The sequence below is a fragment of the Cottoperca gobio genome, chromosome 1 (genome assembly GCF_900634415.1).
Source record: "Cottoperca gobio chromosome 1, fCotGob3.1, whole genome shotgun sequence".
Lineage (NCBI taxonomy): Eukaryota > Metazoa > Chordata > Actinopteri > Perciformes > Bovichtidae > Cottoperca > Cottoperca gobio.
The window spans coordinates 18,612,337-18,639,577 of NC_041355.1; the positions used below are offsets into that span (position 1 = coordinate 18,612,337).

Here is a 27,241-nt window from a genome sequence, read left to right on the forward strand (position 1 = left end):
CTGTTCGTGATTTTCATGGATAGGATATCGAGGCGTAGTCGTGGAGGAGAGGGGTTGCAGTTCGGTGACCTGAGGATCTCATCGCTGCTCTTTGCAGATGATGTGGTCCTTATGGCATCATCGGTCTGTGACCTTCAACAGTCACTGGATCGGTTCGCGAGTGAGGGGACAATGGAGCGAGAGATTGGCCGGGGAATCGGAGCAGCGGGGGCGGTATTACAATCACTTTACCGCACCGTTGTGACGAAAAGAGAGCTGAGCCAGAAGGCAAAGCTCTCAATATACCGGTCGATCTTCGTTCCTACCCTCACCTATGGTCATGAAGGCTGGGTCATGACCGAAAGAACGAGATCACGGCCGAAATGGGTTTTCTCAGACGGGTGGCTGGCGTCTCCCTTAGAGATAGGGTGAGAAGCTCAGCCATCCGTGAGAGACTCGGAGTAGAGCCGCTGCTCCTTTACGTTGAAAGGAGCCAGTTGAGGTGGTTCGGGCATCTAGTAAGGATGCCACCTGGGCGCCTCCCTAGGGAGGTGTTCCAGGCACGTCCAGCTGGGAGGAGACCCCGGGGAAGACCCAGGACTCGGTGGAGAGATTATATCTCCTCACTGGCCTGGGAACACCTCAGGATCCCCCAGTCGGAGCTGAAGGATGTGGCCCGGAGAAGGGAACATTGGGGTTCCATACTGGAGCTGCTGCCCCCGCGACCCGATCCCGGATAAGCGGTAGACGATGGATGGATGGATGGTTAGAGATGATCATGAAGTCAGTAATGTCAGTTGCACACCAATATATATATAAGTGTGGTAAGATTAGCTAATATACCAAGAAAAGCTAAAGTGTATTAATTATTACCAGGGAATCATGAGGTCCGTTGTGTATGTGCGTGTGACGATCCACATACCGATCCATATACTGTATATATGTAATAATCGGCCGTCGACCGTGTCACAGCTGAAAAGAAGCTAGTTATCTACACTAGCGTCTTTAGCAATGATGCCCAGTGGCTGCTCTGTTCATCGCCGCTGCTAAGTGGACAGACAGACACAAAGGTACCGGAGGGAAGACAGAAACTTGATTTCAGAAAGTGAACAGTTTTATCTGTTTAATAAGGACAATAGGTGTTACACTATTTCCTTTCTTGACGTTTCATTTTGCTTATTTATTATACTACAGGAACTAAGAGAGCATATGGAAGGTAGTGGGCCCGCCGCTCTAAAATGAAGCTACGGGGGATTAGCAGCTATGCTAACAAGTTCACCACATCAACTTAAAGGACCAGTGTCTGGAATTTAGTGTCATCTAGTGGTGAGGTTGCAGATTGCAACCAACTGAATACCTGCTCCCCTCACCCCTCACTTTCCAAGCATGTAGGAGAAGAACCTACGTTGGCCTTCAGGTAACGTAAAGACACAGAGGTCGTCTCTAGAGCCAGAGTTTGGTTTGTCTGTTCTGGGCTACCGCAGCAACATGGCGGTGCAACATGGAGGACTCAGTGAAGAGGACCCGCTCGCTGTGAAATGCTCATTCTAAGCTAAAGGAAACACAAATAATTTCTGCTGATTTTCCTCTAATGCAAACATAGTTATACATATTATATTTCATTTCTGCCAATAAATCCTAAATCATACACACTGGACCTTTAAGTTGATAGCATACAGTTGTTTATTTGCACATCTAGCAAGATAGTGAGCGGCAAAAAGATGCTAAGCTCGGATCTAAACAGGTCAATAACTGTGCTACCTCGAAATATAACGATTATGATCATACATAATGCAGCACTGAGGTCTACAAATACCAGAAATTCTTTTTTTTCATTCAAGTCTATATGGAATTATCTCTGCTTGTTGTTTTTAGCATATGTGGATCTAAAAACTACAGTATTCCAATATTTCAGGAAGTCAGATGTGGCCCTCATCCTTCAGATTCACACAAATATGCTAGAAATTCAAATTAAATCCATCCTCATGTGCTGTGTACATAATAAAACTGAGCCAAACTGAATTATTCTCCTACTTTGGTGGCTGTGTGATCACTCACTCCCACACGCTGCAGCAAAGGACTTTAAAATGTGTTCACTTGAGAGCAGGGATTAACTTCTTGCATAGCCAAGTATTCTGACTTCCAATATGCTGCTGATATTCAATAAGACTCTTCGGCAGCTGTTGGCAGGAACCACTGGGTGTTTTCAGGACACGTTTTGAAGCTTTGGGATGTGTAGAAGGGTTTACTCACAGCACGGGAAGTGATGACTTACCCGTCTTTGACATGCTGTGAGGAATGAACAAGAAGTAGTTGTACAGTACATCTGACCAACTGACGAACAACTGTTAATCTGTTACCGCGTCAACCTGCTCATCACTGGTGGCCTCCGTCCAGAGACTACACATGGAAATAAGCTTGTGATTATATCTGGTGCAATACATGTATTATCCCTAATAAAAGTCAGAGTATAAAAATAGATCATATATAAGCTCGAACACAAGCTTCCCACATTCATTCTTTTAGCCTGAATTTAAATCTTTCTATTATTTATAATCTTGAATATCCTCATGAGGACCTCACAAAAATTAAAAAAAGAATATATATATATAGAAACAGAAGTGTAAAACAGTCATACAATGAAACTAATATCAGTTTTTACAACCTTAAAAAGCTGCTCAAACAATGTTGCTATTTTTATTTTATTTATCCTTTATTTATGCATTGGGACCTTATGATTTTTCATTACCTTTCTTCACTAAAAAATATGTTCACATCGCAATTATTTTAGGTTAGGACGATGACAGGACATGTTCATATCTTTCCCCCAACTGGAGTAGCCCTTTCATTTAATTCTCCTCATTGTGCAATTTGCTTTAATTCTTAAATTTGCTGATTTTGACCTTAAGTCGTAACTTTTGTCCTGCACAGGCTAATTAACATTACCAGGCGGATGATGACAGCGATGGAGGGAGGAGGAGGGGGGTGGGGGGAGAGCATCTGCATCATTAGAAAATCCCACACTTGACGCAAGCCAAATCCTATGACTACGTGACATCCTATAGGCTGGATGCTTGTGGGGCACCGCGCGTGAAAGAGAAAAAGTCTTGAAATGATTATGTGGCACATTATGTGTGGGCATGCTGTCGGTATCCTCAGCCTCAATGGAGGTGTTTGCTAACTGTAGAGTGTCACGTGGGACCTGTATTTCTTCACCAGGTGTTTGGAAACAATTAACCGGGGCTCGCGCATCTTACTCCACTTAGCACCCATGAACTTTTCGGTCCTCCGTGCGCCGCTGCATCCTTCTCACGGACAATGAAGACGACTCGCAAATGCAGGAGCCTCCTGTCGGTTAGCTTGAACTTCTTCGCCCTTTTCTTCTCAATAACCGCGTTTATAACGACGTACTGGTGCGTGGGGACCCAGAGAGTGCCCAAGCCAAAGTGCAGCAAGCTGCGGACACACCAGTGTATAGACTACGGAGTGAACGAGACAGACCCCAACAAAGTGGTGTACAGCTGGGAGACCGGGGACGACAGGTTCCTGTTCAGACAGTTCCACACCGGCATCTGGTTCTCCTGCGAGGAAAACATCCACGATGAAAGTAAGAGGATAAGGTGTGTGTGTGTGTGTGTGTGTGTGTGTGTGTGTGGCTACTGTGCTAGCCTAACTCCAATGAAACAGGCTAGTTTTATAAAAATAAGCCTTTATGCAGAAAAACGTATTAAAAAAGTATTGTAATACCATTTTAAAGGTTAAATAAATCTAATAAAATTTTAGTTTAATTATTATTAATTTTGGAGTATTATTTTTTATTTCCTGCCCTCATATTTCACTCCTTCCACTTCCCTATCTTTTGTTTTGATTGTCACAGAATAGATCACCATTGTCATCACCAGGCTATTGTCTCAGCTTACTTAACCAGTCACTTCAACAGTCACATTTTAAAACACAAAACAATGATCACAACAAATCACCTTTGAAAAGCATTGCAGTCATTTCTATCTCCCTCATGTGTCATAATGGAGTTCAGCTCTCACTCAGCTCTAATGGAGATAAGTCTCTCTCTTTGACTTATTCCCTTTCATGATAATTTTAGGATAATCGCCTCTTCCATTTATATCAGTCTACTATCAAATTGCAGGGATCTGGTTTAGATCGCTTAATCTCTTTTTATTTGGCATGAAATGCAGAGTTTAGCAGCAGCACATGGGAGCTTCAGTGTGATGTATCTTTTATAAAAAGGAGAGAAGGAGGGCACTCACAGATTCACTATTGTACTCGGACCGGGGCTTTAAGTGGATGGCTGGACTGCACTTGATAGGGGCAGAATGTGATAACTTGGCATCTTTAGACCGCGAATGATGTGTGCGTGAGCTTCATTTCTTCTGGAAAAAGAATATGGTGACATTGAAGTAAAGGAATTTAACAAAGGGCTAAAAGGGGAGAATGTGTCACCAAAGGTAACAAAATGTCAGAAGTATGAAAAGTTGAGGTCAAAGGCCAGATTATTCCTCTCGGGTTAGTTCACTGCAACTTGATCAGGAAATGTCCCAGCATCCATCTTCAAACTCACTCAGCATTTATCTGCGATAATGTGCTAATAATTCCTATTTTTATGACGCTCAAGACTATAAATGAACCACACATTGAGATCATTCAAGGAAGAATCTACAGCACATGTCTATCTCATCAAGTGGCTGTACGATGGAGGGGAGGGGGGAGAGACAGCTTGAGTTAATAAGGATTATGTAACAGCGGCCTTGATGAGTTTTTTCTCAAAACAGCTGTTGCTACCCTTCTTCTACCTGATTATAGTGTTCCACTTACAACAAATCCAGCGACACGCTCCGCTCGACAGATAACTTTTTTACATCCTGTTGGTTAATTTGACAAAGGCTTTAATTACGCCCCACAGTGTTTAAGGTTTGACTATGCATGCGTGTAATTACAGTGCATCTTTTTCTATTTCAAATCAGAATAACTCTACTGTTCTGTCCTTGTAGTTATATGCAAAGTACCTGTAACTCAACAGGACAGGAACCAGATGTTGAGCGAATGTCGTCAAAACACCAGCTGGCCACACCTGAATCAGAAGCCCAAAAAAAGCTGTGTTTCTGACATATGCCTCTTATTCAAAATTCTGTTTATTCAGTATTGAACTTATGAACTCTGACTTTGCTGTTGCTGTGTGGTCATCAGGTTTATGCTCTGTCTAAGCCGTTCTAGCAAAACACACCTGGACAGAAATTGGGAACACAGATTAGGACTCGGACTGAGTCCTGTATCAGTGCTAAGAGCATTTATTTTGTTTAATCCCAAACAGGTGCACTGTGAACTTTTCAACAACTCACATGTCCTCCAAACTCTTCCAAAAACAAGTTACTCGCTTATTTCTGAACTGTCACAAAGAAGATTGGACAGAAAGTATTGGCTAAAGGTGCCTCCGTGCTGCTCAGTCGTGACGATATGTTGTTCTTTCTGCTGCAGGTGAGATGTGCAGGAGCTTCATTGACTTGGCTCCTCCATCAGAGAAAGGTGAGTGCCACTGCTCATCATCAGAAGGTCCAACCATGATCAGAAGTGCTTCAACAATCCCACGAGGACACTCGTGAAACAGTTACTCTCTGTTTAGTGGAGTTCACATGTTAAAACTGGTCTTCCACAGACATGAGCAAAGAAGTGGAACGACTAGAAGCACATCTCTTTCTTTCCAAATAAATGTTTCATGTTCGTATGGAACTTCATAGGGGATTTTATTTACACAAAATAATTATAATTTTCCACATATGTGTTATTGGAGTACATATTTACAGCATTTTTCTTTTTCAAATAGAAAATTGCCTTTTAATTTGACTTCTGACTTAAATATTGCCTCCGTAAATAGAAAATCCGTCTATATTGCATTTCAATTTTCAAATTTCAATGATCATTTGATTATTATCCACTGAACAGCAGGGGGACACTTTGAAAGTTAAATTCATTTTCCATTTTCATTGTAACTGTACATATGTGGAAAATGATATTGCGGATCTATTGTGGAATTAACTTTTTCAAGTTTACAATATAATTTCAACAAAATCCCCTATATGTTTGTGAAAAATAATCTTTTAAGATGATTATAGACGATTAGAGTACAGCACCGTCTCCAAAGGCAAAAGCTCGAGACCAAACTGTGAAGTTAAATATACATTTTATTAGCCATCGATGAAGGTATGATGTCAAACACTAACAATAATGAGGTTTTATCCACTGCGCTATGGAGAAAGATTGTTACCCTGTACTGTAAATACTTCTATAGTAACATGTTTGGTCTGCTTTCACTTTTTTACAAATTCAATAAGCACTTAACTTTCATTTTTTAATATGAAACCACGGGGACACAGATACAGCCACACACATTTGGTGTGAACTTGTAGGATGTTTAGCTGTGTCATTTGAGAAATGCTCTCTTCCTGTCTCTCTGTGAAGTGATTGAATAAGAAGAAAGACAAGAGGCAGACTGCTATGGAGATGCAATCACGCTTTGCTTGAATAATTGGAAAGCTGAATCAGATTTGGAGTAGACTGCAGAGCTCTGACGTCAGTTTAAATTCAGCATCCTAGCAGTTGACATCCGGCCCCAGGAACCACAGAGATGTTGGATTCAAACTGACTCGTCCACTTGTCCAAAACATATCAGTGTCTGTGTTGAGACTGATATGTATGAATAATAATTCACAGTTGTAATTGTAACAGCCATTCTGTATAAACTAGTGACTAGTGTTGCTGCTTGCAGTTTACTTGAGAGTCGCTCTTCCAAACACTGGACACTGCGCTTCCTTGGGTCCTGAGCTCGACACCCGGCAAGTGTGAAGTCGATCGGATGAAAGGTTGTCGAGAGAATTACTACTAAATGTGTCCCGTAGATCACCGTTCTCTCTGGTCTCTTTCTTTATCTGTTCTTGAACGTACTGAGCGACGGAGAGTGAGCTGTACCCAGCATGCCGTTCAGCAGTATAAAAGCCTTTACACACCGGAGGCGTGTTTCAGTCAGTTAATTGTTTTTAGCACTTGTTTTTGTCATGAATACTTTAACAAACAATGTTACACGCCGATAAAGCAACGTAATTACCATGTTTTTCTTGAATGTGGTAGATTTTTCGGAGCTTTAGCACCGTAAATAAAACCATCATGGAATTAACATTGTTAAAATGTATACTATAGTAGTGCAGCCGCGGGTTATGAGTTGAGAATATAAGGAGCATATAAAACATGCAAGAAGGCTCTGTGTCGGAGCGAAGACGGCAAACTTTATTACTCCTTTCAACCTTGACAGAGGCCGCGCATACCAGATGCTCTCTACTTCCATTCTTACCTTTCACAATAAAAGTCCTACACATATGCACTGAGGGAAGTCAAATTCACTCAGAACATTTTACTGTTGAAGCCTCAATTTCTTTTTCTGAAGAATGAGCTGGTGCGAATCAAGTATTTCAACTTTTTAAGTTGTTTATTTGTCACGTCCCCGCTGTACCCAGCATGCCCTTTGGTAGTGTAATAGTTAACTGGGGTCCCCTCTCAAAACACTGCACAGTGAGTACATAACTACACCACTATTAAATATATCTCATAGATCTCCAGGGCTCGCTCTTAACGCTGCACTTCCTTGGGTCCTCACCAATACACCCGCCAAGGGTGAAGTCGATCGGATGAACGATTGTCGAGACAAATGAAGGGACATACAAACAGACAGAGACTCCTTCCATTTTAGTTGGATAAACTGTGGTTCATTTGGAAGCACGTGAAAGACTATGGACTTATTGTAACATACAGTAATATGTGATGTTAATATTTGCAGTTATTGTAATTAAACGTGCGCACTTTGCAGGGATGCTGTGGCTGTCGCTGGTTTCTGAGATGTTGTACATCATCCTGCTGGTGGTGGGCTTCAGCCTCATGTGTTTAGACCTGGTCCACTCCAGCAACGTCATCGACGGACTCAAGCTCAACGCCTTCGCTGCCGTCTTCACTGTGCTCTCAGGTATTCACATTTTATTTCTTTTAAACTGAGAGGCTTTGAGTGTTTGTTTGTTTTAAGGGATTTAAAGATATTAAATTGGCATCTCGTTATTTTGTTTACATATATGAATATTTGTGCGAACATGAAAAAGCTGTAAGTCTGTACTTGTGGAAACAAACCATCGTATTTGTGAAGAACGCTTCGCACATATGCATTATCTGCATTTTAACCAGGAGCCACGTAGCTGTATAACTTACCGCATATCGTCTGTATTGTTTCAGGTCTTCTTGGCATGGTGGCTCATGTGATGTACACACAGGTCTTCCAGGTCACTGTTAGCCTCGGCCCACCCGACTGGAGGCCCTACAACTGGGACTACGGCTGGTCCTTCTGGTGAGTCTCCACAGTCGCACAGCAGAACTCAAAGTATCGTACTCGTAATACGTTTCTTCTATCAGATAAAGCTCTATGAATAAAGTTATGTCAATTCAGCCATTAGGAGACCAGATGAGGGATTCCATTCCGCACGTAGCAGGCCTAAATAGTTGGTTGTAGCTTTGCTCTCACCTCTCCCCAGCGTCACAGTCTCTAATGAAAAAAGCCCAAAGCTCTCATGTTATGGCAGGATTAGGCTTTGGTGTCCAAAGCCCCAATACAGGCGTGATTGGAATTGCATAAGGAGATGATATTTCACAATATGCACAGTATGCTGAAAATTCGTTTTGGAGGCTAAACAATTCTTGACCTTTTGTGGGCATTAACCAACCCGCTTTCCCATCACAAAAGCCACCAAGGGTCACCATGTTTTTTGTTTTCTATCAGTATGGCCTGGGCGTCCTTTACCTGCTGCATGGGCGCATCAGTCACCACCCTCAACTCCTACACGAAGACCGTCATCGAGTTCAGGCACAAGCGCAAGACCTTCGAGCAAAGCATCCGCGAGGAGCACGCGCGGGAGGCTTACGGATATTACCGGGAACGCTCCCTGCACTCCATCTCCAAATCTGTGGAGGTTTATTCAAGCCAGTCTCTGAAAAGTGGCAGGAAAATTCCAATACCTGCTGACACCCTGGACCTGGGTGACATGTCAGGATCTTTGGGGGAGGAGCAGTGCTGAACGGGACGGGACAGTTACGTGTGGCAACTTGGTGGAAGTGCTGTTGACCGTATGTGGTCGGCATTCAGTACGGGACGAACACCTAACAGGACTTCAGGCTGCATCGTTCCACCTGCTCCACCTGATTCATTTTAACACTGCCTTAATTGTGAGTGTGTTGTTGACATTGGTAGTCGCAGAGCTTAAAGTCACAAAGGAGCTGCAAGCCAGCTTCAAACTGAGAAAAGGGGACATGAGCTAATCGCATGGATGAAGGTGTTTCCTCTGTTTGTGTAACCTACCACAATGTACATTAAAAAGAATGTGAAGTATACCTATATCAATAGATTGAGGGCCTCTCAGATGCTAATAGCCTTATTAAACATGGTTCAATCAATAAATCAATACAAACACAAGGTGACAGTTGGTCCCTGGGTAAAGGTGCAATGTGTAACGCCTGGCTACATGATCTAGATCAGGGGTCGGGAACCTATGGCTCTTTCGATAATGCAATATGGCTCGTTTAACATTTTTTAACATGATTAACAAGTAATAAATAATTATATTGTGTCATTTTAAAGTAAAAACATTTAGCAGCGGATTTGTTTTTAGTTCTCCCCTCTCCTTTCCTCCGCTCTGTCTCTGGCTGTAGGTGAAGTTATGTTCACACATGTGTGTGTAGGGGGCAGAGCCCCGCCCTTCGCGAAACCGAGCAGAGGAGAAACTGCACAAAGCAAGCAGTAGACCGGGGGGGTCAAACTCAATCACAGGGAGGGCCAAACACGGTCCACATTTATTGAACAGGGTACACATATTGGATAAAGTTCAAAAAGATATGGAACATATTTAAGTCAACTGCAGACGGATTGCTGAGCAGTTCAATTAAAATTTCTGAGCTGCAAAGTCGGCAAATGCTCTCATTTCATCAGCAGAATGCTGTCGGGAACACAGCAGTGGAGATGGTTTGTCAGTGTTTGGAAACACGGAGTGACCAAAGTTTCCTTCTGCATCAGAGTCTCCCACAGGCAGCTCGGCTTAGAAAGCTCTCACTGCATCATACATGTCCGTGATCACACGGCAATGAAGGCAGGTTAACAGTGAGATGCTTCGTTATGTCGCACAAACAGTCCAGCTCACATCGTCCCAGAGATCTGTGGTGTGTTTCCCTTTGCTTTCCAAAAACTTTCATTTCATTCACATATTTAGATACTTCCTCAAATGTCTTTTCCCGTGGTTGTGCCATGCATTGATTTAATTACCAAAACTGGCGGGCCAGTTATGACAGACATATGATCTTTTCTCGCGGGCCGGATATAATTGCCTTGAGTTTGACACCCGTGCAGTAAACACTGAAACGTGCACATAAATGAGATAAATAACGTAAGCGTTTAGTTTATTTAATAAAAGAGCACCTGTTCAATGCAACACTGATACTGCTATTAGTATTCAGAGACGTGTTATTCTTAAAAAATGCACGCATAAAGTTGCATTCAAATTTATATATTTTTATATATGGCTCTCAAGGAAATGCATAAAAAAATATTTAGCTTTTATGGCTCTCCCAGCCAAAAAGGTTCCCGACCCCTGATCTAGATTAATAGGGCGAAGCATTTCACCTCCCTCCTCCTCCTCCTCCTCCTCCTCCTACTAACTACTATCAAACAACAACCTCAGGTGCTGAAAAATGAAACCAACGCGGAAGTGCCAAAAACTGCAGTTCCTCGAGTGGCCACTTGAGGCTGGCTCCAAGAGCGAGGCATCTCCATAGACCCCCATGTTAAACAACTTTACAGTAGAAATGAACATGTAGGTACGGCATGGTACAAAAAGTCCCCGTTCATCACAACTGTTTTACACCATTGTCCATTTAAATGATATTAAGGCTTAAAGTTATGCATCATTTAGGGCGTGGCCTCTTTTGAGTGACAGGTGGGTGCCATTACAGGGCCTGCCTCACCTCCACTGACACTCCTCTTCTTTGGATTGACTTCGCAGAGACTACGTCATGTTTTATACAGTGAATACACCTACCAACTAACTAGCCAACTACTAACGCACAACAAGGCAAAATTACACAAAATGATGCTGAAACTCTTAAGAGCCGACTAATACATAACACTGCTCTGTTATAATCTTCCTGGTGGAGTGACGTTACAACTCAGAGCTAAGCATTAAACCTCATTGTTTTACTCGCCAAGAGCTAATGTTGTGCTAATGTAGTTGTTTTTTTATATCTCTCCTTTTCTGCTTGCCGGGAGCGGGTGGTTGGGATTGTGATAAAGGTTGCGTGCCAAGAGCTTCAGCCATCTTTGTGTTTAGTGTGCCACTTCCTGGGGTCGTACCTTCAACATGATTGACAAGCCTGGCGTTACAGTGACTCACCATCGCCTCTAGAGGAACAAGCGGTATTATATTTTAAACAAAACATCTGGCCATATCTTACACATTGCACCCTTAACTGGTTTTCATTTATTGTGAAATGAAGCCACAAAGACGTACTGCAGATGATGTGCCTACATATACAAATTGTAAATATGTTGTGGAGTGTAAGTGTGAAGTGTCTTTGTGCACAGAATGGCTGTAGAAAGTTGTGTATCATTTCTTTCTGTTGGCTGTTTACAATCAGTTACTTTTATTGTCTCATGAATCCCAAACGAGCATTTTCAACACACCTTTCATCATATCAGGTCAAACTGCAGAGAAACGTAATAACACAGACTGTGTAGCATTTAAATTCATAAGCACACTTTTAATCTGACGATGATCAGCAGTCAGTATCACCTATTTTCAGGGCAGTATGTAATTTTCATTTGATGTTTCTGTTTTGACTGGAGTAAAATAAATACTTAATGCTGTGGAAGTGTCTCTTCAGAGTGTTTTAGACAATATGCTTGATATTGAAGTCCCCCTCCACTCAAGAAAATGTGTTTTGGTTATTGCTACGGGCTTACTTTTATCAGAATTAGCAATAGATGTTATTTAAACAAGCTAATTAAACCTTTTGTCAGGAGCAGACTATTATTCAAAAATATGTTTGGAGGGGATGTTTAAAATAAATGAAGAACTACTGGCCATTAACAAAATTTGAGTCATTGTGTGATTATAAACCTACATTTCTAATCTGTGGCATTGCCTTAATAATCCCTCCAGAGGGCAGTGTTGTCTGAACATACAACAGACATTTCACTCAGTGTGTGGTAGTGATTGTATTTGTGCTTGCTGACACTGACATATTTTGGCATAAATAGTTTGGTTACAGGGGACAGAGACAAATGTATGTTTGACTTTTATTTATATCTTCATATTATACAGTATTAACAAGTGGTGAGTATTATACAGAAATAACATAAATGGCACAAGATCAGGCCTAGTGTAAATATATTATAGTGCTTATTTATCTTACAAGGCATATATACTGTTGTAGAAACATATTAAAATATATTGGTACAAAAAAAGTGCATAAAGAGGTGGGCATGGGTTCTCTTCTGGCCCTGCTACAGTAGCTATCTTCCTACTTCTAAATATATTATTCTAAATATATTGCAATTCTGGAGAAATCACCTCAATCATGGATTTAAAACCGATGCTAGTTCTACGGGTGACAACACCGATCATAAGTGTGATTTCAGTCTGTTGTTCTGTTCTGTTCTGTTCTGTCCCACGGTAAAATAAAGTCAGGCCCCTTTGCTCAGTACCCGTCATCGTACTCATTCTGGGCCTGCTGCCTTGCCAACATGGCCTGTATGAGCGCGCTGGAGCCCGCGGGAGCTAGGTTTTGTGGGTGAGCCGGGACCCGATGAGACCTGTCCACTTCCTCTGCTCTCTGCCTGGCTTGCATGACTTGCATCATAACACTTGACACAGAAGATGGCAGGTCTTGTGCATCATCTGCTCCGTCCTCCTCCACTCTTCGTCTGGCTTGCATCGCCTGTGTGAGAGCGCTGGATGTGTTGACAGGGTTTTCAGAAAAACCTGTTCTGTAGTACTCATCCCTCTCTTGACCCTCGGCCCTCTGCCTGGCCTGCACGGCCTGCGCGAGGGCGCTGGAGGTGGAGATGTCGGGCACTCCGCCAACGCCGCGTCTCTCCTCCTCCTCTTCAAGCTGCTGGCGAGCAAGTAACGCCTGAAACATGGCGTTTGAGTTGGACTGACCGCCCGAGGAGTGCTGAAGGACGAGAGAAAATATGCAGAGAGGTCGCTGACAGATCTGAGGCTGAAAGGTGATTAGTTGGCATGAAAGAATCTTCACAACAAACCTTTTTATGATTCTTCTGTTTGGATTTCTGGTCAGGTTTGGATTTCTGCAGGTTCTGGAGCTTGTCTAACAAGAAGGACTTGTCTTTGCCTTCCTGGTGTGAGAAAAAGAAAGAGAGAGAAGTAATGAATTTGAAATGCAGCCAGGCAATAAACAGGAATGGAAACCAAATAAAAGCAAAAATATACAAAAGCACATTTTTAAGACACACTCACATTAACAATCTGCTTTCTCAGTAGACCAATAAGGTGCTTGCGGCCCTGTGTAACTTGCCAGAAGATGTATATAGTGACTCTGAAAACATGATATAATGAATGACATAATGTTGTAGACATCATTTGCATATGGACACAAAGTACAGAAATACACACACAACCACACACTGTACGCACACACACAGTCTGTATCCGTGTTAATGGTCAAATAATTGTCAGTAAACACACTGCAACATTGAGACTGCTCGGCGTGATGCAGTTTTTATGTTGTTGAATTGAGCACCATGGTTACCCTGGTTATCACAATAGTACATTCATAACACACCTAATTGTCAATTGTTTGTTGACACATTGGCTCAGTTGATTAGTTTCTTAGTAATATTTCTTAAATACATAATAATCCATTTATTTTCTTTCCAATCAACACAAAACACTTCACAATTCACATATGGCTCATATTCCATTGATACAATACATATCAACAGTCTATGTGCAGATATATATAACATCATTTATCCTCCGATTTCAGCATTATCATATTTCTAGTTATGACAAAGTTGGTATGTCTGTCCACCACTTTGGTCAAGACTGAAATATTTCAACATTTATTAAAAAAGAATTGTTATGAAATGTTGTACAGACGTACATGGTGACGATGAATCCTAATGACTTTGGTGATCCCGTAACGTATTCCCATCAGCCTCAGCTGTACTTAGTGTTTAGTGCTAATTAGCACATGTTAGCCTAGTTGTGGTGTTGGCATGCTAACACTCTAAGTAAATGCTGGAAATTTGCTATAACTGCTAAACATCCGCATGTTAGCATTGTCATTGTGAGAGTGTTTGGATGCTAACATTAGCATTAGTCCAGGCTTCATAGCAGGGCTGTATATTCAGGCTTTGGTTGATGCCCTGCAAATCCAAAAACACACTAAAATCTTCTGCCGATGAAGATCATGTGACACGCTGTAAAGCTCCACAACAGCTACTAAATGGACCTTGAGGTGAGATTGTTTTGTCAACATTAAAAGTAACGTCTGAGCAGCGCGTAATAAGACAACAAACTCTTTTTTCTCGTGTTGGATCCGTAGGCCCACATTGAGTGAAAGGGTCTTTTGCTAAAACTGATTCACAACTGGATTTGATCTTTTATATACACACCATACACACCTGCACGACGTACTTACATGATGATGAGTGAGATAAGAAAGTAGAAAATTTCACTTCGGATGACATTTTGGTAGATCCAGACGGCCCATTGAGAACCAGGGATCTTCTCCAGATACTCCATCCACACTCCAACCACACTGAAGGTGTTGGTGAGTCCTCGAAAAGGACCACAGTGCTCTGAGGGAGTCAGACTACAGAGCAGGACAAGGGGGACAAAACAAGACGGAGGTTTGGTTTTGGGCTTTGTTATATGTGTGTTTGTTGTAAAAGGATTTTCTTTGACTCCAGGCTGTTAATGTGATATCAAACTATCATGTCCTCGTACCTCCAGGCGGTGTATGCAACCATGGAGAGGGCTCCCACAAAGAAAGGGAAGAAGAGGAGGGCGATGAAGATGGTTTGCATCTGAGCCGCTCTGCCTGACCGCCGCGGAGGCTGACAGTTCTGGGTCAGGCTGACCTGAGGAAGTGGTAACAAAACACTCACACACATTAACAAAGAAATCTATTCACTCATTATTACTGCAATACATCATGATATTATTAAAGTTTATAAAACCAGCTTAAGCATCATTGTGGTTTCACATGTTAATAGAGAACATGAAGATCTGAACAGAGCTTTGGGTGACATTGCTTCAAAGGTCATTCTGCATGTTCATGAAACATTCAACAACACCAGATCCAACCCGGGTCACATTACCAATCGTACTGAACTCATTCCCTCTGGGATTGATTGACCTCTCTGGTACAGCGCAATCATAAAGGTTTACTCCATAAATCCCAAACCTTAGCTGTCATTTCCACAACACAAAATAAAGCATGCTGTCACTGATGAAAGGATTTAAATCAATTATTGAACCAGGTGCACAAACAGCGTAACGTGAGCCTAAACATTATACGGAGCAGCTCGGGCATTGTATCTCCCTGTGTGTCATCATGGCAGTGAAGTTTACGATCACCAAGGCCTCTAAACTTAAGGAACCTGTATTTACCTTCTTTAAGTAAAACAGAATGAAAAATTTGAGGATCTGGATGGCAGGCAGCAGAGGAGAGAAGTAGATACCAATCCTGTGGAGAAAGACATAGAGAGTAAGAGAACTCTTAATAGTAAAATAACACTGAGATCAGGAGAGAGAACACAAAACTTTTAATTACATTTAGTCGTGAGATCCTGTAGTAAGCAGAAGTGTGGACTCGATTTAGACTTCAGCAACATATTTGATGACTTTAGACTTGACTCGACAAAATCAAAAAAGACTTTGAACTCGACTTGGACTTTAACACAAAGGACTCACTTGGACATTTGACTTTAAAATACTTGATACCTTCCCCCAAGCCCAAAGATTAAAAAGTATGTTATTTAAAAAGTGTCCCACAAATGATTAATTAATTAATTAACTTTCATTTCCTAAATCAACTAAAATGAACACTATTCATTCTCAGCAAGTTGACACTTCAATTCCCAGACCTTTTCTTTTATGATTACGTTCAGTCACCGATTTAACAAATAATTAAACATTTTAAAATAATAAATTACGTTTGCTGAAGAGCGCAAAACTCAAAGTTTAGGACTTTGGACTTGAGTGCAAAGACTTATTTGCAAAACAATGACTTGGTCCCACCTCGGGTAATAATGTTGAATGTATTGTTCTTACCAGGCCAGAGTCTGTGCGTAGATGATTTCGAGGACATTTCTGGCTACGTCAAACTCTGGAACCCCCAGACGTGGTAGTAATCTCCTCCCAATTACACTGTTACAGAGAAATGATGAATGTGATTTACATCTGAGGTTAACTTACCCCATTTCTATGATTGTGAAGAATACAAACAAACTGAAAGTAACTCACTTGCTAAGAAACTCTCCAAAGAAGGATCCCAACATTAGAAAAAGGAAATCAACAATGACCAGACGGTACAGAGCCTGTCCCACCATGGACTCCCAACACTGTGGAGAACACATTAGGTTCATGAATGACTGTTTATATCAGTGTCTACTGACACAATTAATATTTGGGTTAATCAGTGTCAAACATACCGAAAACTTGATAGCCACCACATTCATCCAGTAATAACACAAGACAGCCAGAATTGACATCTTGAGTAAGACATTTCTGTAAGTGGGAAAAAGGAAAATAAGATTACAATTACGATTAACGTTTAAAGGAATAGTTTGACATCTTAGGAAATATTCTTATTTGCTTTCCCACCGATTAGAAGACTAATATAGATGTGTGTACCGCAATATGAAGCTGGAGCCAGCAGCCGCTTAGCTTAGCTTAGCATAAAGACTAGAAACAGGGGGAAACAGCTAGCAAGACTCTCTCCGAAGGTCACAAAAAAACACACAGTTTAATGTTACCTGCAAGATTCTTGTTGTTCGGAGTTGATCCTCATGGTTGTTTGCACTTATTGTAAGCCGCTTTGTACTAAATTAAATGTAATGTAATGGATTAAGCAACTCATTTATAACATGTTAATTAGTGAGCTTTAGAGGAGCAGGCTCTGCATATTTTGTTACCTTCAGAAGGAGCCAAGCTAAACTAAGTTTCCCCCTGTTTCTAGTCTGTATGCTAAGCTAAGCTAAGCTAAGCTAATCGGTTGCTGGCTCCAGCTTTATATTGAACGGACAGATATGTCAAGAGTGGTGTCAATCTTCTCATCTGACTCTGGGCAAGAAAGCAAATAAGTGTGTGTATTTAGGAAAATGTCTAAACTCCTTCTCAAAAAACAACAACATAATGTCCTTTAAATTCACGTGCTACATGTGTCCCTGCTTTCTAACCTGACTACCAGAGCGTAGATCTGTCTGCGCTGGCTGGAGTAGGGCTCAAACTTGTTGAAGAGGGAGTAGAAGAGCGGGATGACCAGGTTCATCAGAGACACCACAAAGGGAACCAGGAGAGTCTCTGCCTCCTGAAGCAGAGACCAGTTGGCAGCATCTGTTGCCCGCTATAAAGATAACAGATGGAGCTCAAGATAGTGCTAGATGCAATGAAATGAGTCAAGCTCTGCACTGCCGGTAAATAAATTGACACACACATTCCTATGACGCATTCTGATATGGCTAAAGACTTTACTACCGTGTCATAAAGTATTATCATGTGCAGTTTCTGTACACTTGCAGACAAATAGATCTACAACTGTGCAGGCAAGGAGATTTTTATGGTAATACCTTTCTGTCTATATCAAACAAAAGCAATTATTCCAATTCAACAATAAGACTAATGATTGTGTACCTGCTGTTCGTATTGGCAGAGATAATAGATGCTACCTCCACAGCCGACAGCCAAGCCGGTGGAGAGGAGCCAGGAACCCAGATAAACCCCGAAGTGCTTCAGCTTTTTAGAAAGGGTCAGTAGCTCCCTCTGGGCCTTCTCTGACAAAGACTCCTGTAGAGATGGCAAGAGGACGAACACGTCGAGGAAAGATAATGAGGCGCATGATGTGTCTTCAAACAGGAATGAACCTTTGACTGAAGCTTATTGATTGAGTAAATATCATTTGCAACTACAGTTGATCTTTACAATTTAACTACAAAGCTCAGAGAAGCAAGCAAGAGTTGCTTGTTTCAGATATATTTCATGACATGTAGGTGAAATGATCCAGTAATAAAACACCTCTCTTTCCTCACGTGGTGTCTTGATTGACAAGCTCTGTAACACAGTAATAGTCACCTTGAGTTGGACACGTAGATTGTTCTTATGCTGTCTCACTGCTCTCTCGTTGGTAATATTAAAATCCCAGCTGCACAGAAGCTGCCAGGCACTGTTTGAAGATGTGTCTGCTAGTACATAGTTTGTCCTGAATGAGCTGGCCATGCTGCGTGAGGAAAATAGGTAATGTACGTTTTAGGTAGCGTACATTTTTTTTGTATTCAAACTACTTTATTTAATTGAAAGGGTAAATTCAAGGAAATGTAAAATGAAATATTGTGATCTACAATCCATAGTTATACAGATACTTGTACTGACCTGAAGATAAGTGCAATTCCACACAGAACCATGTAGACTGCAATAGTGAAGAAATAGGCCAACTGCATGTTGTACTCCACCAGACCCACCAGGGTTTCATTGCTGTAGCCACCGTAGTACATGACGGTGTTGTTGAAGTAACCCTGGAGAAACCAAATGTATTATGCATTTAGAAAAGCAGTTTTACCGAGCATCTATACGTTTTGCTGTCTTCTTTCAGACTAGTAGAAAGAAAACATTCAAAATTCACATTAAGTTGTTATTTTTACTTATTTTGTCTATTTGTGTCTGTAGATTTCTCCTAAATTCAGCGAAAGTTAGCATTAGATAATGCCTCATTTGAATTTAAACATAAAATGTAAGTATTCAACTGGGGAAGTTTCATGGCTTCATATCTATTAGTTAATTTGCTTACTCTTTCTACCTGTAAATGTGTGGAACTTTACAATACATATCTTTAAAGGCCGATTTCTCAAAAACAAGTTATTTCTCAGACTCTAGTTTCATTCCTCTCTTTATTCTATTATTATTAAGGTTTGTCCTGAGGGGTTTGTTCATATATCATTTATAGCCTGAATTATAGAACTATTTATTTCTAAAAACATGGCAAATATATTTTTTATTATTATTTTTAATGTGTGTATTTTCAGATTTATTTGGAGCGATACAAAGATATATCCACTTTCCCTCTCTCCCTGTAAAAACCTTTGACTCTAATATGTTAACAAAATGAAACAAGAGTGTTGATCCTGACTTTAATGTTCAGATTTCTGTTCCGGGAATGAATTAACAAAAATGTTATAAGATATCATTTGCATATTTAACATTTCCGAAAAACTTGTGATACAAAAAAGAATTGCCTTACTGGGAGTAATCAACTGGGGAAGTTTCATGGTCATTCAAATGTTTTATCCTATTCACCTGTAGTGTCTCCCTTTAATAAATATAATAAACCTATATTAACTTTTGACTGGCACTGTATATATAAATGTAGTTTGTATTTGTCCTGCTGCATCTGCAAAGTCGCTGATAACAGTTGTGGGAATGAACCAAAACAATGAGCTGAATGACGCTAAAAGGTTCAGTAAAGCTGAGGAAAACTGAGTCGGGTGATAACTCTTTGTGGGGTCAGTGACTACAAGTGACTACCGTTACACATCGTAATTTCATCCACTGTTAATACAAACATATAGATTAGAGCTACTTAATAAAATGTAATGAATTGAACGTATTACAGATGATTTAGTTTTGGTGTGGTGCGAGCCTCCACTTACAGCTCCAGTCAGTATCTCCAGTCCTCTGAAGCTCACATTCGGAGGTATGTTGGGCGAGGGGTCGTAAACGAGCAGCGGGATAGTGATGAAGCCAAAGTTGACCAGGAAGGAGAAAATATTGAACATGAGCAGCCACTTGAGGAACACGAAGTATGAAAGGACGCTGGTGCCAAACGTGCCACCAATCTCTTTCATGATGCCTTGCCACAGCTGCAGGGTCTGCCTGGCTGACCTTATACTGTAGCCGCACCTGCGGAAAGACTGAGAGAACCGATTGTGTAGCATACAGGTTACAAAACACATGGTAATACTCGACATGAGTTGTTTAAGTATGGCGTTGCAGCACGTTGTTTACTTACCAGTGACATGTTCTCAGAGCAATCTGCAAAGCATGTGAACTGCCGAGATTTCTTGGAAGACTTGAACGCCAGCACTTGGCTCCTGTAGAGGTAATTTACAACATAAGTAGTTAGTAGTTGTACTTTTTTTCAGTCCTTGTAAACAACTTTCCAAAAAGAATGCACATAAAAAGGAAACAAATTATTTTGTGCGAGATCAAAACGCGTAAATTAATAAATTGTAAATTGGTTCGTAAGTGTTTCCCCAAATATACACACAGTAGGATATGTATGGAGCTATGACAGAACAATACAGTATATTATATATAGTGCAATATCTTTAGTTTTATATAACATTCATATTTTTCATGCGTGGTTTCCAACATAATGAATCCATTATCAATCCCAGAAATGTATTTTCAAATCATTTCTACTTGATTATGGATTTGCCAAATATTATAAACTTTGTTTTACTTATTTTGGTGTGATAATAACCTTAGTGCCTTAAAATAAATCTATACCTCCTGATGAATTATTATAAGATCTACTTCGATGACACAACGTTGCAGTCTGCAGAAATACCTTTGGACTTTCTGTCTGTTTTAATAGTTTGTTGTGTAATGTACCCTGAAACAAGAGAGCAGTGTGTATGTGTTTAACATTTCCACCATTGAGCTATATTGCAACACAGTTCCACCTTCTCTTAGCATACATAATCCTTACTTTATGATTCCCAGCAGGGTGTAATGGTTAACTCGGCGCCTAGAATGACGCTAACAAGGAAGCTTATCACCTGCTTGTCAGCGAAAAACCCACCTGATGTGTTTCTTCTCGTCAAAGCTCACCGGAAGGTCCCGGATGGCCCGAATTCGGTCTCGTGTTGACATGGCAACGAGCTCTTTGACCAGGTTCTGTTCCTCTGTCACACACAAGACGACAAGATGAGCCCACTGTTATCTTTATAACGCAGAATGTAGATCGGGTGCCTCACACTTCACATCACAGTCCGACGCAGGCTCTTACCATTCTCCATCTCGTTCCTTATCGCATCCTCAGTGAAGGCTACATGGTTGGGATCCCCGTTAGGAAACATGCTCATCCTTCTCATTGTCATTCCCCTCCATCTCATTGTCATGTTGCCTGGATAAACAAACAGGAAAATAATAATCATCAACCGATACGAAGAAACTTCATTCACTCGTTCTTTCTTATTTGGGATTTGTTCTTAGGTAAGAACAGAATCTATCAGAAGCATTGTGGTCTTTTAAAATAAATAAACACTACACTAACACTTCAATTCACATTAACTATGTTATTTGGTGACCATGCAATCATTTGTGATTGATCATGTTAATCATAAGCCTGCTGATGCTACTTAATATGAAGCTCCTTTGTTGTTCACTTTCTGCAGAAGTACCTCCACTTCAGAAATTTTAAGGTCTACTGTTTGGTGCTCTTTTCAATTTATGTGTGTGCACACAGCCCTGCAGTCTCATACCCTTTTATGGCGATTGGCGAGGTGTTGACCTGCTAACTGGCACTCGCTTTCAATTTACGATGACAATGGGATTCATCATTATAACAAACACAGGTACGAACAATTCTGTGGTTTGAGAACACGTCATAAATCTGACGCAGACTTTTCTTAAGAACTTTTTCAAGAACTTAAAAAGATATTGGTGAATGAGGCCCATTGTGTTTTGCTGTTCTGCAGTGATAGTCACAAGATTTTCCTTTAGCTTGATACTTAAAGGTAAACATGGGAAACACAGGAGCAGGGCGACAGTCATCGAGGTTGGCATTTTTAAATGTAACACCAGCAGCTGCTCACACATTTAAAAATGTACTCTCCATCTCCAGCTTGATTTACCTTTGTCTCTTTATATTTTCCTGATTTACTACACATAAACGTTGTGTGTATTACCTACAGTAAATACACACATTGAAAGTAAAGCTGATAGCAGTATGGGTGCTATGATACTACTGACTTTATCTTTGATCCTGATAAAAAACCTTTGATACTGTTGGCGCTGCAGCACGACTACCGTGCCAACTGTGTAACTGAAGGGATTACTGTTATTCACAAGTAGTATGGTAATACTTAACAATACAAACTGCAAATTACAGTGCAATGAAGTTGCATTATAACAACACTAAGAGTCTACAGCCACACTAGCGGCTCTGGGAGTCGGTACTCAAACACAGCGATGCTTTGAGCGAAACGTCAGCATGCTACCATGCTGATTAGCAGCTATAATATTTAATATTTGTTCATCAACTTAGTTTAGCGTGTTAACATGCTACCACTTGTTAATTGACATTAAACACAAGGTAAAACTGTAGCTGATGTAAATGTCATTAGTTTTGCAGGTATTTGGTCATAAACCAAGTCTTGGACACATTCAAACTTTGATCTGATGAAGGTGCTACAACATCCTGATCAGTATGTTGATGGTTTGATCTGAATTTCATGGCAATCCATCCAAAAGCTGTTGTGATAGTTCAGTCTGGACTGATATGGTGAGCCAACTGACCGGATGACTGACAGATATTGGCATCTATGGAAGTATAATAATATAAAGTATAATATTTAAAATAATTAAATTAAAATCTAACCAAGTGATGAAAAAAATAGATCCTGTAGTCATTAGAATTTTTCTAAATGTTCTAAAAAGAATGACTTAGTATCTCAAAATAAATTCATAGTAACCAAAAATAACGAGAACAATTACTGCGTCATTATTCCCAGAATGTTTCTCATTGTGACTCACAGGATCTTTTTTTTTCTTCTTCACGTTGGAGTAAATGTGCTTCCATAGAGCCATGCTGCTTATTTGGCTAAACAATATAGATGTTTCTTCATGTTTTAAACATAAGCAGAAAGCTTAAGATGTGGTTAGTAATTCTACAAGGATTTAGTTTCAGTACAGCATGAATGACAGTGCAGGTACAAATCCCTGAGAACAGTAAATGATGTCCTTCAGATTAACACTACCTTTCCCTCACAACCTCCTTCCCTCTGTTTTATTTTCTTTGCCAACTTCCTTGTCCATTGATGTGTGTAGCTTCGATTAATAATTATCTAGTAAGACTTTGCTGAATTGATTAATAGTCAAAGTCAACAGATTCACATGAATATCACATTTATTTTAAATTATAGTCTCGTAAAACACTTAACAACTTTGTGTGTCTTGAGATACCATGGCAACAGAGCTTAGAATAACTGTGAACATAAACTATTATCTCGGAAGAAAGATTAGTTTACCATTACCTGAGGTGGCAGGAGGAAGGCGGACGGAAGGTGATCGGTCATACTGAGAGTCAGGTGGGATTTGGAAGGTACTATGGTCTGAATAAAAGTGAGGAGATTGAGTAGAAGTGCAAACAGAAGTGTCACTTAGCAACACATAGTGGCACATACAAACAAGAGCCAAATGACAAAAGAATGTTGCTTTGTTCCCCGATGAGAGTATAGACGTCACCATGTATACACAGACTTGAAGCTAGGGAAGGCAGATTATTCTTGGCGTCATCTGGCAAAAATGTGATAATAACCTTTCAGAAGATTCTAATTCACTAATGTCACAGACTCATTTTTGATTCAAGTCCTTCAATTTTTTGGGTTGCTTCGCAGTGTAGGCAGTTGTTGCCAATGCTGGACTACCAATTTTTCCTGCAGGATATTCTGCCATTGAATCATGCTTTCACCACCTGAAGAGATGTGCAAGAACATACTCATTGTAGAACAACCAATAGGAACGCCCTCTCTCTAAAATCATCTGTGATTGGACAAAGTCTCCCCACACGGCTACATTTTCTAAAGCCGGATAAAAGAGCGTGTAGTTTTCTCTCAGACCACTTGAATTACACGGGAAAAAATGCTGCCTACCCCACCTTTAATATTGTTCTCTAGTTCAATAGATTTAGCTTGGCCACTCACTGAGGTCATGCTGCCATGGAGGACTCCCGGGGCGCGTTGAGATGAGGCCCATGGGGATGCTTTCTCTGCCCCTCCAGCTCTCCTCCTGCCAGCCCCCCCAGGGCACTCTCCCCACAGCATCATCGCCGCTGTTCTGACCAGTCGCGTAATGTGTGTCTGCCCTCTCACCCCGAGCGTAGGGGTTAGTGTGAGGGTGGCTTTTGCTGGACGACCTAGAGACCACACGGAACAATAAATGTGTGACGTGAAAGATAATTCATTGAGGTTACACAGTTTGTGTTTATGATACTTAACAGCACTGGGGTTATCAGTTCAAGAAAGGAACTGGAATTTCAAGCCATGGTGATAATCTGTAATTAAGTGTCATAGATATTATGGAGGTGACGCTTTATATGGAGGTGGAATAATATCCTATAAGGAAGTGCAGGATTACATTTCTTTAGAGACCAACGGACTCATTTCTTTATCTCTGAAGTTAACCGTCAGAACCTTTAGACATTAAAGTTATTAGTTTTAGGTGAAAAATAAATAGAATCACTCTTACAGCCAGGTTAGATACCATATGCTGCCTGTTCCTCAAGAACATCGTGTTCATTCTTTCTTAGTACATGCCATGCCCTTTGAGTGCAAACACTCACTCAAACACACGCTTTAATACAGGGGTCGGGAACCTATGGCTCGCGAGCCATATATGGCTCTGTCGATAACGCGATATGGCTCGCAGACAATTTTGAGCTGACATTTTTTAACTTAACAAGTAATAAATAATTATACTGTGCCATTTTAAAGTAAAACATTTAGCAGCGGATTTGTTTTTAGTTCTCCCCTCTCCTTTCCTCCGCTGTGTGTGTGTGTGTGTGTGTGCGTGTGTAGGGGGCGGAGCCCCACCCGTCGCGAGACTGCGCAAAGCAAGCAGTAGACCGGGGGGGTCAAACTCATTCACAGAGGGCCAACATTAAAAACTGGGACTACGTCGAGGGCCAAACACGGTCCACATTTATTGAACAGGGTACACATAAAGTGCAAAAAGATATGGAACATATTTAAGTCAACTGCAGACGGATTGCTGAGCAGTTCAATTTAAATTTCTGAGCTGCAAAGTCGGCAAATGCTCTCAGTTGATCAGCAGAATGCTGTCGGGAACACAGCGGTGGAGATGTTTGTCAGTGTTTGGAAACACGGAGTGACCAAAGTTTCCTTCTGCATCAGAGTCTCCCACAGGCAGCTCGGCTTGGAACGCTCTCACTGCATCAAACATGTCTGTGATCACACGGCCCTGAAGCTGCAGGTTTAACAGTGAGATGCTGCGTTATGTCGCACAAACAGGCCAGCTCACATCGTCCCAGAGATCTGTGGTGTCTTTCCCTTTTCTTTCCAAAAAACTATTATTCCATTCACATATTTAGATTATTCCTCTAATGTCTTTCCCCGTGGTTGTGCCATGCATTGATTTAATTACCAAAACTGGCGGGCCAGTTATGACAGACATATGACATTTTCTCGCGGGCCGGATATAATTGCCTTGAGTTTGACACCTGTGCAGTAAACACTGAAACGTGCTCATAAATGAGATAAATAACGTAAGCGTTTAGTTTATTTAATAAAAGAGCACCTGTTCAATGCAACACTGATACCGCTATTAGTATTCAGAGACGTGTTATATTAAAAAAAATGCACGCATAAAGTTGCATTCAAATTTTTATATATGGCTCTCAAGGAAATACATAAAAAAAATATTTGGCTTTTATGGCTCTCCCAGCCAAAAAGGTTCCCGACCCCTGCTTTAATACATTAAAATAAGGAAAGCACGTTTTTCAGGATAAATGATTCACTGATGCACATTTACAGACAAACCCACATTTTATGTTGTCATATTTCCACATACCTTCTATCACTTTCCAGAGTCTCGCTGTCATGGTAGGCAGGGTTGAACAATCCTCCGTTGCTGTAACTTGTCATGAGATCCTTCAAGTTGATCCTTTTGCTCTTCTGTGGAGACAACGACGATCCTTCAGCTCACCCTGTCGCAGTCGATATGTTGATGTTTATATAGTCTAGTTCCTAATACTCTGTAAAAACTTGCTCTATAACTTATAATGAAATATGGCTTCATTACATGTTGTATTGAGGCTTCTGTTGACAGCTAAGTCAACTTTACTACGGTCTAAACAAGTAGCATCACATGTTGAGGCCAAGTGCCTTTTTTGTGCTTGGACTGACAGCTACATTGTCGGACGGGAGGCATGCGTAATTGAATCTCTCGATCACCCATCCTCATCTGTTCATCATTAATTCATACATTAGGTTTAGTTTCCACCACATGTAGAAGTCTATGGTTCTAGAGCCACTGAAGGATGGCCGAATAGGAAAATCTGAATAACAATGAACAGAAAACTACAGTCTGACAAATTCACTACAGAAGTTTGAAAGAAAAAGCTCATACAGCGAACAAAAAAACAATATAATCTCATACACATAGTGTATGAGATTATATTGTTTGTCATAGATTTACTAAACTGTGCAGATAATATACAATCTTGATCAACTATATTCTGCTCTGGGCTAAAACTCTGCTTACCTTGTAAATGTGTTGTGATGGTGGGAGAAGATACAAAATAAAGTCCTGGCAAAGTGCTGGAGAGATACAAATGTCCTCTGTCTGTTCTGCAGTCCGTGCAGACCAAACCTGAGGAGTGAATGAGCCTGAGAACCACCGACAGTAAGATAAAACAGAGGACTGTCTGGGAACCAGGAAGTGTGTGCTGAGCTCATAAAGGTAAAAGTCCACTGCATCTGAGTGGGACATGTAAATCCCATGTGGACTCTTTGTATTGTGACAAAAAGAATGAAACCCCCCAAGGTTGAAATGTAATTGGCAGCCTTATTAGGACTTGTGGTGTGTGTTCAAGAGTTTATGTTGTACCTGCTGCAGGTTGACCTGTGATGGTGTTTAGTGATTGAAGAGCAATAAATAGATAGATAGATAGATAGATAGATAGA

At 40.9% G+C, this 27,241-nt stretch overlaps 2 protein-coding genes across 2 annotated transcripts; one reads left to right on the forward strand and one right to left on the reverse strand.

Moving 5' to 3' along the window:
- Positions 1-3,053: 3,053 nt before the first annotated feature.
- Positions 3,054-9,526, forward strand: LOC115011316 (germ cell-specific gene 1-like protein). Its single transcript, XM_029436430.1, has 5 exons — positions 3,054-3,586; positions 5,473-5,520; positions 7,853-8,005; positions 8,266-8,377; positions 8,807-9,526. The coding sequence occupies exons 1-5, from the start codon at positions 3,298-3,300 to the stop codon at positions 9,099-9,101; spliced, it is 897 nt and encodes a 298-aa protein (XP_029292290.1). The 5' UTR covers positions 3,054-3,297; the 3' UTR covers positions 9,102-9,526.
- A 2,845-nt stretch (positions 9,527-12,371) lies between these two features.
- Positions 12,372-26,200, reverse strand: tmc5 (transmembrane channel like 5). Its single transcript, XM_029437840.1, has 20 exons — positions 26,127-26,200; positions 24,242-24,453; positions 23,573-23,650; positions 21,325-21,441; positions 21,118-21,220; positions 20,323-20,404; positions 19,964-20,224; positions 18,690-18,832; positions 18,393-18,537; positions 17,955-18,107; positions 17,501-17,667; positions 16,754-16,829; positions 16,566-16,663; positions 16,374-16,469; positions 15,711-15,786; positions 15,045-15,178; positions 14,737-14,910; positions 13,551-13,629; positions 13,337-13,429; positions 12,372-13,245 (listed from the first exon to the last, which is right to left on the reverse strand). Exons 1-20 carry the CDS (start codon positions 26,198-26,200, stop codon positions 12,769-12,771), a joined length of 2,838 nt encoding a protein of 945 aa, XP_029293700.1. The 3' UTR covers positions 12,372-12,768.
- Between the last annotated feature and the right edge of the window lie 1,041 nt (positions 26,201-27,241).

What these genes read in the sequence shown, in the direction of transcription:
- LOC115011316 (XM_029436430.1), top strand. Translation starts at nt 3,298, where the DNA reads ATGAAGACGACTCGCAAATGCAGGAGCCTCCTGTCGGTTAGCTTGAAC. An exon ending in CGTCTTCACTGTGCTCTCAG is followed by an intron (nt 8,006 to 8,265) that starts GTATTCACATTT and finishes GTATTGTTTCAG; the next exon opens with GTCTTCTTGGCATGGTGGCT. An exon ending in GACTACGGCTGGTCCTTCTG is followed by an intron (nt 8,378 to 8,806) that starts GTGAGTCTCCAC and finishes GTTTTCTATCAG; the next exon opens with TATGGCCTGGGCGTCCTTTA.
- tmc5 (XM_029437840.1), bottom strand. Translation starts at nt 26,200, where the DNA reads ATGACAAGTTACAGCAACGGAGGATTGTTCAACCCTGCCTACCATGAC. An exon ending in TCTGCCAATACGAACAGCAG is followed by an intron (nt 17,668 to 17,954) that starts GTACACAATCAT and finishes TTATCTTTATAG; the next exon opens with CGGGCAACAGATGCTGCCAA. An exon ending in TTCTGTTTTACTTAAAGAAG is followed by an intron (nt 15,179 to 15,710) that starts GTAAATACAGGT and finishes CCACTTCCTCAG; the next exon opens with GTCAGCCTGACCCAGAACTG.